Source organism: Narcine bancroftii, chromosome 4 (assembly GCF_036971445.1).
Source record: "Narcine bancroftii isolate sNarBan1 chromosome 4, sNarBan1.hap1, whole genome shotgun sequence".
Taxonomy (NCBI): Eukaryota; Metazoa; Chordata; class Chondrichthyes; order Torpediniformes; family Narcinidae; genus Narcine; species Narcine bancroftii.
The window spans coordinates 115655976-115674509 of NC_091472.1; the positions used below are offsets into that span (position 1 = coordinate 115655976).

General features: G+C 43.9%; 1 protein-coding gene across 1 annotated transcript; it reads left to right on the plus strand.

Annotated features, from left to right (window-relative positions):
- The first annotated feature begins 221 nt into the window (after positions 1-221).
- Positions 222-15379, plus strand: pus1 (pseudouridine synthase 1). Its single transcript, XM_069932504.1, has 5 exons — positions 222-900; positions 4071-4208; positions 8802-8904; positions 10694-11391; positions 14411-15379. The coding sequence occupies exons 1-5, from the start codon at positions 325-327 to the stop codon at positions 14459-14461; spliced, it is 1566 nt and encodes a 521-aa protein (XP_069788605.1). The 5' UTR covers positions 222-324; the 3' UTR covers positions 14462-15379.
- Positions 15380-18534: the final 3155 nt, after the last annotated feature.

Sequence of the window (18534 nt, forward strand, 5' to 3'; positions counted from 1 at the left end):
GAGGAAGAGCTCCTGGTGCTGATTGGCAGAGGAAGAGCTCGTGGTGCTGATTGGCAGAGGTAGAGCTCGTGGTGCTGATTGGCAGAGGAAGAGCTCGTGGTGCTGATTGGCAGAGGAAGAGCTCCTGGTGCTGATTGGCAGAGGAAGAGCTCCTGGTGCTGATTGGCAGACGTGTTGCTGGTGACGCTAATTGGCAGGCGTGATGCTTGCGGTGCTGATTTGGCCGCCATAGGGCGGGGCAGCAGTCGCTGATTGACTGTCTGAGGAGTTAGCGGGAAACTGGGCAGGGCTAGTGCTGTTGATTGGCAGGTGACCCTGCATCGCATGCGATGTATCAGGCTGCTATTACATTGTATCGGGGCTGCGTCGCGGTGTGGGGTAGGTGGCCGGGGAAGGCTGGCGCTGCGGGGCTTCGGAAGGCTTGTGAGCCAGCCTCTCAGTCGTGTGCACCAGGCCCTCGGCTTCCGGTACGGCGCGGTCGGGAGGCAGCGAGGCATGGCCGGCGTGGAGCAGGGCCTGGAGGCCGGGAGCTGTGGGGAGCAGGGCCTGGAGGCCGGGAGCTGTGGGGAGCAGGGCCTGGAGGCCGGGAGCTGTGGGGAGCAGGGCCTGGAGGCCGGGAGCTGTGGGGAGCAGGGCCTGGAGGCCGGGAGCTGTGGGGAGCAGGGCCTGGAGGCCGGGAGCTGTGGGGAGCAGGGCCTGGAGGCCGGGAGCTGTGGGGAGCAGGGCCTGGAGGCCGGGAGCTGTGGGGAGCAGAACGGCAAGCGGCAGAGGGTGGTCGGGCTTGAGTCGCCTACTGTTAAAAGGCTGAAGGAGGAGGCGGGCGAGCAGCCCAGGAAGAGTCCGAAGAGGAAGGTGGTTCTGCTGGTGGCCTATTCGGGGAAAGGTTACCACGGCATGCAGGCAAGTGAGCCCGGCGTCGTTCTCTCCTCCCGACATCCTGCACCTGAACGTAGGTGGTACTGGCAGGCTCCGGTCAGCTGGTGAAGTCCGACATATAAGTTTCAACACGATGGGTTGGTAACCGAAGGAATCCCACGCTCAAGGCCTGGAGTTCTGTAATATGAGGTTCTGATTAATCTTTGCATTCTCTCGACCCTGTTCATTTTAACTATCCCATTGCTGCCACAGATCCTTTCCCTGGCTGCGTTTTCGTATTAAGCAGTTGAAATAGAATATGGAATTGTACAGCCCAGGAACCTGTCCCTGGGCCCACGTGCCTGAGCCCAAACCCAATTAAAACTGCCTACTTGCGATGCATACCCTCCCATTCCCTTTAAATGTCAACTCTGTTGACATTCTGAAGGAAAATTGTCGGTTTGAAACCAGGATGAGGCATCACTTCACGAGTACCCTAACCCTGTGATTGTTTCCAGTATTTTGCATCCAGGATAAACAAGTTACTGCTTCACCTCTTGCTTCCCCCGGCTGTTTTGGACACTAGCCCCTTCACGTTCGCTTCCCTATTCTCTCCAAATTCTGAGCAAGTGTTGCCTGATTGAGTCCATAAATTCATCCAATGTGTATGCTATAAACTCATTGCCTGGCCATGGCTGCTCATCTGACATCTGTCCCCTATTCCTGCTTGCTCCCTACACTCCTTGACCCCTTTAGCAAATAAGGCCACATCCAACTCCCTTTTGAACCTATTTAATGACCTTGGTTCACCAACTTGCTGTGGAAGGGAGTTTCTATCAGTCTTAAATGGGTTAAGTTTGATCCTTTGTGACCCCCTCCCCCCCACCCTTGTTCTGGATTTCCTCAACATCAGGAACATTCTCTAATTAACCAGTCTAATGTCCTTTTGGAGTGAAACATGAAAGTCTGTAGATACTGTGATTGTCATAAAGAGACAGATCTGCTTGAAGAACCTGCAACCATAGGAGATAAAGAGGTATAACTGATGTTTCAACTCAAGGTATGAATAAAAAGCAGACAGGTACCTGAATAACAGGCTGGGGAGAAGAAAAGAAAAGGCAGGGGAGGAGCACAGACAAATGGAAATAACTGGACATGGGAGGAAAGGAGAGAATGATTTGGGGGAATGGGTGGGTGGCTCTGTGAATGCAGTGCTGGAGGAAAGGGAAAGAGTGACAGAGGTTGAGGAAAAGGGGAAATAGGGATAGATGCGGGTGATGTCTGACTGACAGTGCATGAGACCATAGACTTTTCAGCAAGGAAATGGGATGGGGAATTGAAATGGGTGGACACTGGAAGAACCACGCTATTGCGGCGGACAGAGCCGAGGTTCTCAACAAAGCGATTTCACAATCTGTGTCTAGTCTATGATGGAGGGGAGACTACAGCAGGAGCACTGGATGCAGTAGATGACCCCTGCAGATTCACAAGTGAACTGTTGTTTCACTTGAAAGGACAGTTTAGGGTCCCGAATGGTGGAGAGGGAGGAGGTGTAGGCTCAAGTGGAGCATCTCCTGCGGTCACAGCTGCCAAGGGGACAAATGGTGGGGAGGGAGGAATGGACGAGGCAGTCATGGAGGGAGCATTCCTAAGAAAGGAGGAGAGGGGAATATGTGTCTGGTGGTTGGATAACATAGTGGGTGGTAGATGAGGACAAGGGGAATCCTGTCCTCATTGCTTGTGGAGGCGGAGAGGGCCAGGGCAGATGTACGAGTAATGAAGGATATGCAGGTGAGCGCTGAGTTGATGATAGTAGAGGGAATGCCATTTTTTTTAAGGTATCTCAGATGATTTCATATGGAAGACCTCATCCTGGGACCAGATGTGATGGAGGCGTAGGAATTGTTAGAAAAAAATTGAATCCTTACAGGGTGTGAAGAGGTATAGTTAAGGTATCTGTGAGAATTGATGGGTTTGTAGAAAACGTTTTGTCTCCTAAGATGGAGACAGAGATCAAAAAAGGGAAAAGTGTTGATCAAGATGGACCAAGTAAATTTGAGGTTGGGGTCGAAATTGGCAGCAAAATGGATAAAGTCAATGAACTCATCATGCGTGCAGGAGGCAGCTCCAATGTAGCAGAGGAAGAGTTGAGAAATCTTGTAGTATGGATTGAGCTGAGGCCCATGTGGGTACCATTTGCATGGGCCCCTGTTGGAATTTTGTGTCCTTGTTAGATCTCACTCTTCTAAATTCCAGTGTATAACTGGTCAATCCATTCTTTTTTCATGTGTAGGTCCTGCAATCCCAGGGTTCAGTCTTGTCAACCTTCACAGCTCCTGCCCAATGGTATGAATAGTCTTCCTCAGATTAGGCCAAACCTTCACACAATATTCAATGAGTGACCTGCAGTCAGACCATCCTGCTTCTATATTCAAAACTTCTTGCAATAAAGACCAAAGTCATTTGCTTTCTTCACCACCTGCTGTACATCTATTCCAACCTTCACTGACTGATGCATTGTGACACCAGGTCTCATTGTGCCACCCTTTTCCTATTTGTCACCATTCAGAAAATCTTCCTGTTATTGCCACCTAAGTGAACACCTCATATTTATGCTGCATCTACTATGCATTTGCCTACTCACCTAAGTTGCCCAATTCACCCTGCATCCCCTTTGAATCTTCATCCCAGTTTTTATCTCGTCTGCAAACTTGGAGATATTACTTTACATCTAGATCATTAAAAGAGTTATTCAAACATTTTAAAAATCAGATTCTAGTATCTGCAGTTTATTTTTTATTTCCAGATTAGCAGGTCAGGCAGCATCTGTGGAGGGAAAAGCAGTTAATATTTCAAGTGATCTTTTGGAAGTGGGGAAGTTAGAAAAGCTGCATGTTTGAAGTTGAGGGGTGGGTGATGGACAAGAGAGAAGCACAGATTACTGCTGGCCAGATGAATGCAGTGAAGACTGGGGGTAACTAATTGGTGATGAGCAGAGATGAGAGTGGCAGAAGTGTAACTGACAATCCCAGAGTGGCCACTGCCTCAAAACATGGCACTATAAGGAAATGCTTGAGTACCTGCAGCTTGGGAATTGCTGGGAGAGGTAAACTCCAGCATGGGTTGGAGCATGGGTTGCACCCATACATGACGAGGCAGGGAACTCCTTTCCACCATACTAACAGATGTACGTTTTTGGAATTTTCTTAAAACAGAGGAATGTTGGGTCAGCCCAGTTTAAGACCATTGAGGATGAGCTGGTTAAAGCTCTGGTGAAGGCTGGCTGTATTCCAGAGAACCACGGCAATGATATGAGGAAGATGGCCTTTCAGAGATGTGCAAGGACTGACAAGGTACTACAACCATTTTCTCTCCATTAAAAAGAGCTGAAGTCTTTGATCATGTGGGATATTGAAATAATTGATTTGAAAATGTTAACATTTTAATGGGCTGTTAGTATGATCAGCAACAATGCTTTGGTCAATGTTCTTGTACTTTTGTGTTTATGGCAGAATCCATTCAAATTAGTTTGCTATAAATAATTCCCTGCTGTAGCCAGTAATCAGGTTGCAGGAGGAAAACACGAAAGTCTGCAGACTCTAATTGAAGTTAAAACACAATGCTGGAGAAACTCAGCAGGTCAAACAGTGTACTTTATGTAGCAAACATAAAGATACAAAAACAATATTTCAGACTTGAGCCCTTCATCAAGGTACTGTATGAACAAAATGTAGACAAAAGTAAATCACAAAATTCTGTAGACACCGTGGTTGAAGTAAAAACACAAAATGCTGTAGAAGCCCAGCTGTTCAAACAAGGCAAAGATACAGAACCAACGTTTCTTCATTCCAAGGTGAATCTTGGAAATTGATCACCAGAGTACGAAGGAGTCTCATTGCTGGGTTCATTCCAAGCAGAAATTTCCAGATATTAGTGGATTTGAGGGGTATGAGGATAGGTAAGGAAATGACACCAAGGGAGATCAGCCATGACTGTGCTGAATGGGAGAGCAAGTAAGCTTGAAGAAACAAATGTCCTGTTGTTTATGCTTTCATGTACCGATGGAAACATTTGTCCACATTAATTTTCTCCAAATGTTGAAAATATCCTTTGAAAATCAAATTCTGACACGTTTATGTGTTGAACCTGGCTCACTTTGCAGTAACTAATTTTTCACACAGAAACATAGTTGGACAGTATAGAAAGAGGCCCTTCAGCCCAACTCATCCATGCTGACTAGGTGGCCTACCTGAGCAAGTTCCAATTGCCTGTGTCGTCCCTTATCCCCTTCAAACCTTTCTATCCATGAACCTCCCTAAAAGTTTCTTAAACCTTGGAATTGTACCCACCTCAACCACTTCCTCTGGCAGTTCATTCCACTCCATCACCCTCTATGTGCAAACTAAACCATCTAGTTTTAGACTCTAGCCTGGAAAATGATTAATCTTGTCTGTGCCCCTCCATTTTTCAATATTTCCTATGAGGTTCCCCCTCAACCTCCCACACTTAGTCCCAGAGTATCCACTTTTCTTGTAACTCTCCAGTTGCAGAATTTTTGGCAAGAGGGCAAGTAAATGCCTTCTGTCAGCAATGACTCCAAACAAGTGGTTCCTCTGGATCTTCTTGCCCTTCCTTCTGGGACAGAGTGGTACCTCTGCAGATAACTGCAAACAAATCCTGTGCTAATCTTCAAAGATTAACAGCATAGGTTGCAAGATGTTTTGGGCTGATCTATCAACATTCTCTGTAAAGAGTTGTCCAGGCAATTTGATTAAAGCTGTAACTGCAGGGAGGGGAGAGAGTTTTGGTGGAAGCCTGGGTAGCTGTAGGGCAAGGGAAATGATGATTCAGTGATCATAATTGGGAGTGTTTTTGAAAATGCAGAGCTGAAGGAATTTGGAGATGGAGTTGTTGAGCTGGAGGAGTTTGGAAGTTTTGGGAACCAAGGTTGTGGAGTGGTTGAATACCGAGATGCCATATGTCTGTTACAAAATCCGGAAATGCTGGAAATAATCAGCCCATGTCTCCAGAAAGGAAAACTGGTTTAGTTTGACCTTGTAGGGTCTTCAATCTGAATCATTAATTCATTCTCTTTTCATTCTCTTTTCACTCTTTTCATTCAGTAACCTACTGAATGTTTGCGGTATCTTCCTTGGTCCATAGGGTCTATTTCCATGTTATACGTCTCTGGTCCAGATTCAAGATTTAATTTGTTGTCATGTAATAAAACAGTATCCTTTTACACGGAATTGCTTTTGCCTGCTGTAAGGCAGGTAGATTTTCCATTGGCGGAAATGCTTCTTACAGACAGAGAAAGAGAAGCAGAGTTCCCCCAGAGTTCCCAAATGTCCGTAGATTCACTTCCTGTGTTTCCGCAGCTCCACAGCCATACAGAGACCAGTCCAAACCATCGGCAACTCAAACTCCAGATCCGAACCTCCGACACGGTCAGGAACCCTTCGGCACCCCCTCACCTCCCAGTTTGGATACCTGGTACAGCTAGTTTTGAGCCAGTCTCCAGCTGTCCCCCAACAGTAGTGTGCAGCAACGAATAGCCTCCATGGGTTCCTCACCTTGAATCACCAGCTTCCCGCTGAATGTATGGGCCTTTCAACTGCAGTGGTCCCTCACTGGTCTGCTGCCGTGGTCACCATCCAGGTCATCTCCTCTGGTTCTCCTTCTCAGATGAGGACGATCTCCCCGTTTTCTGGTGCCCTGCACCGGCCCTCCAGTTCCCTGGAGTCTGCAACCCCTCATGGCTGCTGCCTATCATAGATTCCGCCATCTTTGGCGCAGACCCTGAGGTCACGGGATTTTAAATAGAAGTATCGTCGACTCCTTTAGCGGGTCGTTCAAAGTCTATGCGGAGCTGACGGCAGTTGACTGGGCAATTGAGAGCACCGTGGGAGCGCAGTATCTCCGCTCCTCACTCTCCGTGGGTTTGCGGCAGCACTGCTGTATGGAGATTCTGGCAGCGCCGCAACTTGTCCATGTGGCCCAAGTTGTCTACCTACAATAGCCCGTTAGAGTGTACATTTTCTGTGTTTAATTGCAGATTTCCAGAGTCCATCATTTTCATTTAGTGTATGTTTCAGTTATCAACCTGAAACTTTAACTGGGTTTCTCCGTCCAGTGTGAGATGAGTTGTCATTACACAAGTACAATGCACAGACAGAGCAAAATTCTTGCTAACTTCAGGCCCACAAGATATACCAACTACAACAGTACAAATTAAATCACAATATTACCAAGACGGAAAGGGATCATGACTCTGAAAGAATATATACATATTCATTTGTTAGTGCAAGAAAAATATGTTGTTTCAATAGTGCAGATAGATCTTTGGTCCTGGAGTAGTTTATGTTTAGGGAAGAATGGGGAGGTTAAGAGTTTGATAGCTGGGTTTGATTTAAAAACTGTTCTTGAACCTAGAGCTGCTGGTCTTCAGGTTTCTGGACATTCTTCCTGAAGGTGGCAGTGAGAAGGGGTTGTGACCAGGTTGATGATGTTGGCTGCCTTCTCGAGGCAACGTATCATGTGGATATTTTCAGTAGATAGAAGGTTAGTGTCTGTAATAAACTTGAGTCGGTTTTCAATTTCTGCAGCCTTCTGCATTCCTGGGCAATCGAGTCTACAAGCCAGGCCGTGATGTATATCTTCCACAGTGCACCTGCAGAAGTTTGATGTCGTATTCAACATCATGCTAAATCTTCTGGGACATTTTAAGAAGATAAACTAACCAATAATCTAAAGGAGGATACCAAAAGATTTTTCAGATATATATATAAAGAGTAAAAGAGGAAAGAGTGGTCATTGGACCACTGGAAAATGATACTGAAGAACAAAGAAATGGTGGATAAACCAAATAGGAATTTTGCATCAATCTTCACTGTAGAATACACCAGTAGTGTGCCAGAAATTTGAGAAATTCTGGGACAGAGGGAATGTAGTTGCTGTCACTAAGGAGAAGATGCTTGGGAAGCTGAAGGGATTGAAAGCGGCCTGGAATGGGCAGACCACAACCCAGGGTTCTGAAAGAGATAGCAGACGAGATTGTGAGCACATTAGTAGTGATCATTCAAGAATTGCTAAAGTCAGGATTGGTTTCAGAGGACTGGAAAATTGTAAATGTCTGTACTCAATGAGAAGGCTGGAAACTGTAGACCAATTAGTCTAACTTCAGTAGTTGGCAAAATTCTAGAATCCATTATTATGGATGAGGCTTCATAGTACTTAAAAGCTCATAATAAAGTAGTCCAAAGTCCGCACAGTTTCCTTCAGAAGAGATCTTGCCTGACAAATCTATTTGAATTCTTTGAGGAAGTAATAAGAGACAGTCAAAGTAGAGTTGGTGGATGTTGTTTACATCCACTATTTGAAAACTAATTTTCAGAAAGTCTTTGACAGGATGCTGCACATGAGACTGCTTAACAAGTTAGAAACCCATGGTATTACAGGAAAGGTACTAGTGTGGGTAGAAGACTAACTGGCAGCAGCAATAGAGTGGGAATAAAAGGGGCCTTTTCTGGCTGGTTGCCGGTGACTCGTGGTGGTCTGCAGTGTTGGCTCTGTTACGACAAGTTGTATGGAAATAATCTGGAAGATGAAATTGGCTTTATGGCCAAGTTTGCAGATGATATAAAGATGGGTGAAGAGGTGGGTGGTGTTGAGGAAGCAAAGAATATAAAGGAAAAGATGCAAGGCTGAGGCCTTGTGTAGTTTGGGTCAGACCACATTAGCTACATTAATAAAGTGAAATAGAAATGTCGGGGATAATTTATCAAAGCTCTGGCAAGGGGTTCCATGGGGTAGAATGGAATGTTCTGTTGGAGAAAAACCATTGTGGAACTCTATTTTTAGTTATTCCCTCAGGTATATTGGATTAAAATGGTCAAAATGTCTAGCCTCTGATTTTGCTTAAACCTTCCTTTCCCCTCCCCACCCAGGGTGTTTCTGCAGCTGGTCAGATTGTCTCCCTGAAACTCTGGCTCATCGATAACCTCGTGGAGAAGATCAATGAAAACCTGCCACCGGGCATTAAAATACTAGGTACGGCCATCTGCTGCGTCATATTGATTGGACAGCCCACTGGGAGATCTCTGGCCTTCGAGGGTGGGAGGAATATGTAGTTAATAAAGCAAAGAGGGAAGAGCCTGTTTCATTTCATCTGCAGTTGGCTGATTGCTGAAGTTTATTCCTTGGATCCCATCTTTATGTTATTGGGCTTCTGGTGTCTGGATTTATCTGGTTTGCCTACTTTGATTAAACCTAGGGCTGTCGACAATAACTACTTCAAAATCTGTTTACAGATTTTCATGCAAGATCAACCAGGTGCATGTAAAACACATTCCTGAGGAATAGACACCAGGTAGCAGTTTATACCAGTTCGAGGTGAACTCATAACTCTGCTGCTTTAATTGGTGCTATCTTTATAGAGTTTCCATGCTACAGGTGAAGGCTGTTGAGCCTCTTGAACCTGCTCTCTTATCCAGTAAAAGTGGGGCTGATCCTGAACTGCAAGCCCATGTTCCGCCTGATCCCTACTTCCCTTTTAGTCCACAAACATTTTTTGACCTCTGCCTTGTCTAGGTAAGAAGAGACTTCTAAAGGTATTGGTGGTGTCTCTCCAATCCTACAGTCCTAGCCTGAGTTTGTAGACTGGAGAGCACCTGGTTGATTGAACCAACATTTCAGTCTAAAATGTTAACGGTGAACTTTTGGTCTTTGGTTGTGCCTTTGCAAATGAATGTTCTGGGACTGTTGTCAGGTCAACAGGTACAACGATGTTACTTTGATCATAATGTCTCCTGATCATAGGTCATTTCTTTAACCTCTGCTGCATTTGCCATGCCAGATGTTTCTTCATTAATTCTTGCTCCACCTATCAGGAAAATGTGGTGTGCTGCCCATACCTTGAGGAAAGGCTCAAGCCTGAAATGTTGGTTGTACAGTATGTTTCCTTGTATCTGAAAAGCTTGGGACGCGATGGTTTTCGCTTATTGTTTTTTTTTACAGTTAACAGAATGATGGCTTTAAGTATGGTTAACAATGGCAGGCTTTTCGAGCATGAAATAATGTTTAATACGTACCAAAAAACAACTTAATCTCCTTTTCACTGACATCCATAATGCTATCTGCAGACCTTTTTGCCATTTCCAACTATATCTTTGGACAGTACACGAGAGGTCTGTTGTTATGAAAATGGCACCAACAGATTGTCAGAGCCCTTCATGGGTAAGTCGGGTGATCAATTTTTTTCAACTTGTGACGCCATGTTGGCATTGCAAAAAAGTTTGGTTAATGGATCATTTTGGTTAACAAAACTTCAGATAAGGGAAAACATTCTGTACATCTTTACCTCCAATGGATGCTGTGAGACTTTGCCTCCAGAATTTTTGTTTTTACTACAATCACAGCATGCATTGGAGGTTAGTGTTTCACTTCTGCCCAATGTTGTGCTCTGGAGCAATAAAACTGGGAATTGCTCTCAACCATACCCAATCCCACCCGACACCATGACGAGTGTTTTAGACTGAAATTTTCATTCTACCTTGCCCCCATAACTCTGTCAGCTGTCTTCACAGGTAGGATCTTGGAAACCTGGAATGTTATCAGTCTCTCCCCAGTTTATGAGGGGTTTCTGATCTGAAATTTGTGTGTTAATTTTCCAGTTCCTACCTGGGCTAGAGTTGAAGTGAGACTTGGTAGATGGTGCTACAAGAACCTCTTGTCTCAGTGTAATTTCCTTGTAGTGGCTCCTGTCTTCAGCTTTGTTCCTGATTTATTTCTCTATCTATCTCTTTCCTCCTCCCCCCCCCCCCCCCCCCACCTCTTCCAGGACTGAAAAGAGTAACTGGGAGATTCAACTCAAAGAACACCTGTGATGCCCGCACCTACTTTTACATGCTGCCCACATTTGCATTTGCACACAAGGACTTTGATCGACAGAATGAGGAGTTCCGCCTGAGCATTGAGGCTCTTGGAAACGTCAACAAGCTGTTGGGCTGCTACAAGGGAACCCACAACTTCCATAACTTTACATCTGGGAAGGGTCCGAGAGACCCCAGTGCCAAGCGTTACATAATGGAGATGTTTTGTGAAGATCCATTTGTGAGGCAGGGCATGGAATTTTCTGTCCTGAAGGTCAAGGGTCAGAGCTTCATGATGCATCAAATAAGGAAAATGATTGGCTTAGTAATCGCCATCGTGCAAGGTTACGCCCCAGCATCTGTTATGGATCAGAGCTGGGGTGAGGAGAAGGTTGATGTGCCAAAAGCCCCTGGACTGGGGCTTGTATTGGACACAGTTCATTTTGAGAAGTACAACAATCGGTTTGGTAATGATGGAGTTCACGAGGCTTTGCAGTGGACTGATGTTGAAGAACAAATTCTGGCCTTTAAAGAGGATCACATCTACCCTACCATTATCAGAACTGAAATAGAAGAGCAGTCAATGGCTAATTGGTTGAGCACCCTTCCAATTCATGACTTTACTGCAACAGCCTCAGGAGTCCAGCTGAATGAGAACCACTCAAAGGTAAGAATTGCAATCCTGGGGATGGGATGGGGTGTGGGTGATAGTAACAAGGTGAATTTTACTGGGAAAAGTTGAAGGGACTCAGTCAGGCAACATCCAGGGAGAGAAATGGTCAGTCAACATTTTGGGTCAGGATCCTTTATCAAGACTAAAGTAGGAAGTGGTGATATCTGGGGGGAGAAAGAAAATGAGTGTTTGGATAAGATTGAGAGGGACTAAGGGATGATAGCATATTGGACTGAAATTGGAGACATAGGTAGAGGCCACAATGTGGGGGAAAATAAGTGATGGATACAGTGGAACCAGATAGAGGTAGGGATTACATTGATGTTCATGCTGTTGGGTTTGTCAAGACGAAAGTAGGAAGGGATGATATCAAGGGGTCCTAATGTGAAACATTAACGGGCCATTTCTCTCCATGGACTCTGCTTGACCAGCTGAGTCCTCCAGCATCTCATTGTTTACTCATGATTTGAACACCTGCAGTTTGTTTTTCTAGTGAGTATTTGATGGGTCTTAGCTCCTCATGCTTTTAATGACTGCATATATGCTGTCTAAATTGGTGTCTATGTCATCAGACTGATTGTCAATAACTTGCATTGATCCATTGATCTGTTCACAGATATCAAGATACTTCACAGAAGTTTTATCAGTCTTGAAACACATGTGACCAATAGCTTTGATAAGAAGAGAGAGAGGGTTTGGGGTAGGGGGGAGATAGTTTGGGAAGGGAATTCCAGTACTTAAGAATAGCTGGTGAAGGTGAGTGTTTTAAAAACTGGAGATGCACCAGAGTCTGGAATTGAAGTAGGTGCTGAAATGTGGGTAGATTATGTTTGAGTTTTTGCACATTGGCTAGCGAACCTGGAGTTCTCCCTTGGCCACATTTGTCTGCAAACACCTTGCATTCTAACTCACTTCTACCACTGCCTTTAAGTGTAGGATTTGACTTGATGAGGGTTTCAGCTGGATAGAGCAATTGCTTGATTTCACAAGCTTTACTGTCTGTGGATCAGCTTTCATGAGGTTTTTTGTAAAGCAATTTTATTTAATGCCTGTGTTATCTCTGGAATCACCCTGTTTATTTTGGGCCATCTTATTGCTGAGAATCCAACAAGGATTTCTCCACAATGTGCAGGGGATATCCATGTTACTGACCAGATGATGATGGAATAGCTCATGTCCCCATTCAGGATGGTTGTGACTTCTAGGTAGTGTTGCTCCCACTGTTGGAGTTCTACATGTCTTGGATGAGGGGTTTATGGGAGTGGAGATGAGTTGTTGCAGTGTATCCTACAGACTGCCTATATAATGATAGAGCTTGAGGAAAAGGCGAAGTTATTCTCAAGAGTCCAGTTTAATCAGACTGTTTAGTCCTATTGACACCTGCAGCCATCTGTGCAAGGGGCATGGATTCTGACATGCATCCTGGGGTGGTTTTTTGCACTCCAGATTAAGATGTGCACCAACAGCCTGAATGGGTTTGATTTTCATAGCCCATTCTATTTTTGGAGCTTGCATTGCCAGCTGAGAACTGACAGAAATCACTTGAAGCAATTAATATTCTGGGCTCAATGTGAAATCGGGTTGAATACTTCATTGGAGTGCAAGCACTCCAATGGTGGTACATTGGTCCAGTGGGGGTCCTTTATTCCCCAGCCATTCTAACTGAAACCTAGGGTGCTAGTTTAACATTCCTGTTTGTGCAGGACATAAATTGGTTGCTACATTTTCCACATTACCACAGCAACTGCACTTCTAAAAGTACTTTGTTTGCTTTAAAGCACATAGAACATTACAGCACAGAAACAGGCCACTTCGGCCCTTCTAGTCTGTGTTGAATTTTTTTTTGCCTAGTTCCACTGACCTGCACCCAGCCCATAGCCCTCCATACTTCTCCCATCCATCTGTCCAAGTTATTTTTAAATGTTAAAATTGAGCCTGTATTCAACACTTCAGCTGAAAGCTCATTTCTCACTCCCACCACTCTCTGTGTGAAGAAGTTCCCTGTCATGTTTTCCCCCTTTACTCTTAACCCATGTCCTCTGGTTTGTATTTCACCCACCATCAGTGGAAAAAGCCTATCTACATTTAGTCTGTCTATTCCCCTCATAATTTTAAATACCTCTATCAAATCTGCCCTCATTCTTCTATGCTCTGGTAATAAAGTCCTAACCTGTTTAACCTTTCCCTGTAAATCAGTTCCTGAAGTTGTGGCAACATCCCAGTAAATCTTCTCTTGCACTCTTTCAATGTTATTGATAATTTGCTACAGGTGCCTAACCTTTTATCTGGGACCAGACACCTGCTGTTGCTCTGGATTTTGGAATCAATTTAAAATGGTGGTCCCTTTAAGCAAATGCAATGTTTCAAAATCGCCCAAAATAGGGGGTGCGGGGAATTAAATTAATTTAGAAAAATAGAGACCATAAAAGACCATAATATAACGAGCATGTTATTTTCAAATAAAGCTTCAAAATAAAACTGGCTCAGACCCCCGTCCCTCCCCTCTGTTACCTTCAGTGGAAAGGTGACTCTTGGCCCCAAGCCTGGAGTGTTCACTCGCAGCAGCGCTGGCTCAACTGTCGCTGGCTGCTGTTGTGAGTGAACTCTGAGCACGGCTGCACCACACCCCTGCTGCTGTGTCGGGAATTAGATGGGGAAGGGGGGGCGATAGCCTGGGATGCGACCAATGGATGGATGTGTGGGGGGGGGGTCTGACAGATGGCGGGGGTGGGGCACGGGGCTATGAGCGAGGGGGTTGGGCGTTTTCATTATTGAAGAAAGTGCCGGGTTTTGGAGGTTGCCAGTGTTCAGAATCCTGGATAGATAGAAGGTATAAAAGAACTGTGGGGAAATCCTGTGAGGTGCAATTTTTTTTTCCCATGAGCCCCTGGATTTAAAGCTCTTAATTGATTTTTATGTCAAGCTAAATCCATTTCTGGTCAGTTTCCTGAGTATTGATTGTTGCACCTTTCTGTGCTATGTTTTTCCATCTGTCTCCCCTTGTGTTTTTCAGACAACGAAGGAAGAGCTGGATGATGGTAGTGATGCAACAGGGTCTGACTGAGCTTTTGTCCTGGCTCCAAACTGCGCACGGTCCCCAAGCCCTACTGGATTTTGAGGGAAGACGATGGATCATCACTTCTGCCTTATGGAATCTGAAACCAACCTACCCCAGAAAATGAAGGATTCCCAAGTTTTTTTTTAAGTATTTTTAAATATTCATTTTGATGTGCTCTTCATTTTTTTGTTTTCACTTCAGTGAAGAAGAAATGGCAGGGATTTTTTTTACTGTTAAATTAGTATTCTGCACAAAGAATAACATCACAGAAGGTGGCCATTTGTCCTGTGTGTGCTCCTTGAGAGGGGCTCTGATTAGCTCTACCTGAATCCTGACTTTCTTTTTATCCCCTTGAATACTTATTCAACTTTGAAGTTCACCACTGGTTCTTTAATTTGTATGAAAATAATAACCAAATTAACATGCAGCTGTCATTTGGTTTGCGTCTTTCCTGGTGATGCTGGTATCTGGTGCTGATGTTACTTCCACATATGGGTAAAATATTTGGATCTGTGAATTGCTGACTTCAACACAGTCAAAAATATTTTGTACTGAATCTGAATTTCAGGATTGTCGCTGTGCGGCGTTTAAGATAGAAACATTTGTATAAAAGTAATAAAGTGATGGAAATTCACCAAAAAAAGTTTCACTGTTCTTGAACTTGGTATTTTCTGACCCTATTGTACTGTTTAACTCAGCACCTGTATTGAACAATATGAGGCTATCTGTTCTTCATTTATCTCTCTTATCTGTTTACCCATCTTTCATTTAGATGCAAATCAACTAAACTTATTGATCTCTCTTGACTGTTTGAATTAATGCTCATTAACCATTTGGCCTTAAATGTGGAAATGTGTGTCACCTGATGAGTTTATGATAACCTTTGGGTTAAGGTTCCAATACATGGGCTTGGTCCAGGTGTATGTTCAAATCCCAGCAAGGCAGCCGGTGAATTTAAAGTAATTAAATCAGTCTTGATTTTAAAATGTTTAGCCTGGTAATGCTCAGATATAGGAGCAGAAGTAGGCCCATCAAGTCTGCTCCACCATTCTAATCGTGCTGATCCATCCTCCCATTCAGCCCCACTCCCCGGTTATTTCCCCGTAACCCTTGATGCCCTGACCAATCAAAAACCTGTTAACCTCTGCTTTTAAATATCCCCAATGACCTCACTTCCACAGCCACCTGTGGCAACGTTCCACAGACTCAACCCTCTGATTAAAGAAATTTTTCTGCATCTCTGTTATGCTAACCCTTTCATTTCAGATATAATTCCAGAACCCTCTCCAACACCAGCACAAATAAGGTGCCCATATCTGTACACAGTACTCCAAGTGAGGTCTCACCAGTGCTTTATAGAGTCTCAACATTACACCCCTCCTCTTGTATGCTATGCAACAATTAATGCCAATACTTTTCACCACTGACTCAACCTGGAAGTTAATCTTTGCACCTCTGAATTTAGAATTTTATCCCCCAATTAAATGCCTCTCTATTTCTTCTCCCAAAGTGTATGACCCTACTCTTTTAAACATTGTATTTCATCTACCACCTCTTTCCCCATTCTTCTAATCTATCCAAGTCTCTCTGCAGTGTATCCTCAGCACCTCCTGCCCATTACCTGCTTTGGTATCATTTGTAAATTTAGCCACAAAGCTATCTATTCCATCATCCATATCATTTATATACAATATAAAAAGTGGCCCCGCCACCGACCCCTGCGGAACACCACTGGTAACTGGCAGCCAACCAGAGTAGGATCCCTTTATTTCCACTCTGTTTCCTACTGATCAGCTACTGCAAAGCTTCTATCCTTCCTATAATTCCATGCAGCCTCATGTGCAGCACCTTATCGAAGGCCTTTTGAAGGTGCAAATGCACAATATCCACTGCATCTTCCCGTCCGTTCTACTTGTGATCTCTTCAAAATATTGCAATAAGTTTGTCGGGCATGATTTTCCTTTAAGGAAACCATGCTGACTTGGGCTGCTCTTTTCATGCACCTCCATAACCTCATCCTCGACAATCGACTCCAACAGCTTCCCAGCCACCGGCGTTAGGCTAATAGGTCTATGATTCCCTTTCTGCTGCCTCACTCCTGTCTTAGGCAGTGGAGTAACATCCTCGATTCTCCAGTCCACCAGAACCATGGCAGACTCCATTGATTCCTGAAAGATCATTACCAATGCCTCCACAATCTCTACAGCTACCTCCTTCAGCATCCAATTGTGCATTCCATCCAGTCCAGGAGATTTAACTACCCTTAGATCATTTAGCTTCTCTAGTACCTTCTCTCTCGTGATTTTTACTGCACTCACTTCTCTTTCCAAAGACCCATGAGAGTCCTATGCTACTAATGCCTTCCACAGCGAAGATTGATCCAAAATATTCATTCAATTACTCTGCCATCTGCTTGTCTCCCATTATAATTTCTCTAGCGTCAATTTCTATCTGTCCTATGTCTATTTTGGTCTCTTACTCTTTTTAAAAAAAAAAGCTTTTAGTATTCTCTTTGATATTGCTTGCTAACCTTTCATATTTAATCTTTTCTTTCACAATCACCTTCTTAGAGTTGCCTTCTCTAAGCTTTTAAAAGTTTCCCAGTCTATCTGTTATGAACCATGTATAACAAGCAGCAATAGACAATGAACCAGATAGTGTTTAATTTTAAAAATCTAATTTTATTTCTTATTCTTAAGCTATAGTCCTAACTCTTAAACTATCCTTAACACTAAATCTATCCCCAGCTGTGCGCAGGTGTTTTGTGTGTGTGTGATATTCCCAAACCATTATAGTCCAGACTAAAATCTGAAGAGTTGCATCAAATTTCACTTTCAAATTCAGTGTTAAAGTGTAGGCCTTTGAAATTTGATGCCCAGAATTAATGTTGGACTGATGGGAAAATTGGAGTTGTGGCTGCTACAGACTCATGAATTCTTCTCGCGTTGCCTTTGAAGAAATGTCCATCCACATGAGCTGTGGTCATAACACTCCTGATCCTTTTGTAGGCAAGACTCAAACTGGGTGGCCTCCATGAAGCTTCGAAGACCCTGGCACCAGTCTCTCATAGTAACTTCACTGCCAGTCACAATTAAAATGAAACACTTTGCTTCCCAATAAACCCTCCTGGCACAGGCCAATCTACCAAAAAGGCCTAGTCATTCACAGAGCATGCTTTGCTCTGAATTCCACAAAAATGGCTGGCCACGAGAGCTGTTTCAAAAAGCTGTTTTCTTCAGTCAGAATGGTTCTCCCTTTGCAAAATCACAATGTCTTTGCAAGTATATCAAATTCCGGAGCAGACTGTGACAAACCTTCCCTCGTTCCAATGTATTGAATTATCGCTGGGCTGTGACTTGTGCTTGTGTGAAATGTTAGCTGTGACCATTCAGTCCCTCCTATTCTTTACAGTGACAATTCCATTTTACTAAAATGGGAGCTTGTATAACTTACTAATTTTTTCTTCCTTGTATTCCCTCTTTTTTGTTTTACTTTGGCTTTAACTTTCCTCATCAGCCACAATTGTCTCATTTTTTTTATTCATAATTTTTTTAAATCTTTGGTATGTGCCTGTCCTCCATTTTCCTCATTTTTCACACAAACTCTAGCCATTGTTGATCTGCTTGTTTTCTGATTAATGTGTTTTTCCAATCTTTGGCCAGTTCCTCTCTCATGCGAATGTAATTTCTTTCACTCCACTGAAATATCGATATATTGGACTTTAGTCTCTCCTTTTCAAATTGAACTCACTCATATTGTGATTACTGCCTCTTAAGCTCTCTAATCACCTCTGGTTTATTACACAGCACCCAATCCCGAACAGCCGATCCCCTGGTGGGCTCATCAACCGGCTGCTCCAAAATATCATCCCTTCGCATTCCACAAACTCTCTCCTGAGATTCTGTACCAACCTGTCTTTTCCAATCTACTTTCATGTTAAAATCCCCCATGATTATCATAATGCTGCCCTTCTGACATGGCTCATCTATTTCCAGTTGCATTTTGTTGTCCACACCCCAGCTGCTGTTTGGGGGCCTGTACATAACTGCCATTAGGGCCATTTTACCTTTACCATTGTA

Coding starts and splice junctions, on each gene's coding strand:
- pus1 (XM_069932504.1), top strand. CDS start 325: ATGCGATGTATCAGGCTGCTATTACATTGTATCGGGGCTGCGTCGCGG. Junction 901..4,070: donor AAGGTTACCACGGCATGCAG/GCAAGTGAGCCC, acceptor TTCTTAAAACAG/AGGAATGTTGGGTCAGCCCA. Junction 4,209..8,801: donor GATGTGCAAGGACTGACAAG/GTACTACAACCA, acceptor CTCCCCACCCAG/GGTGTTTCTGCAGCTGGTCA.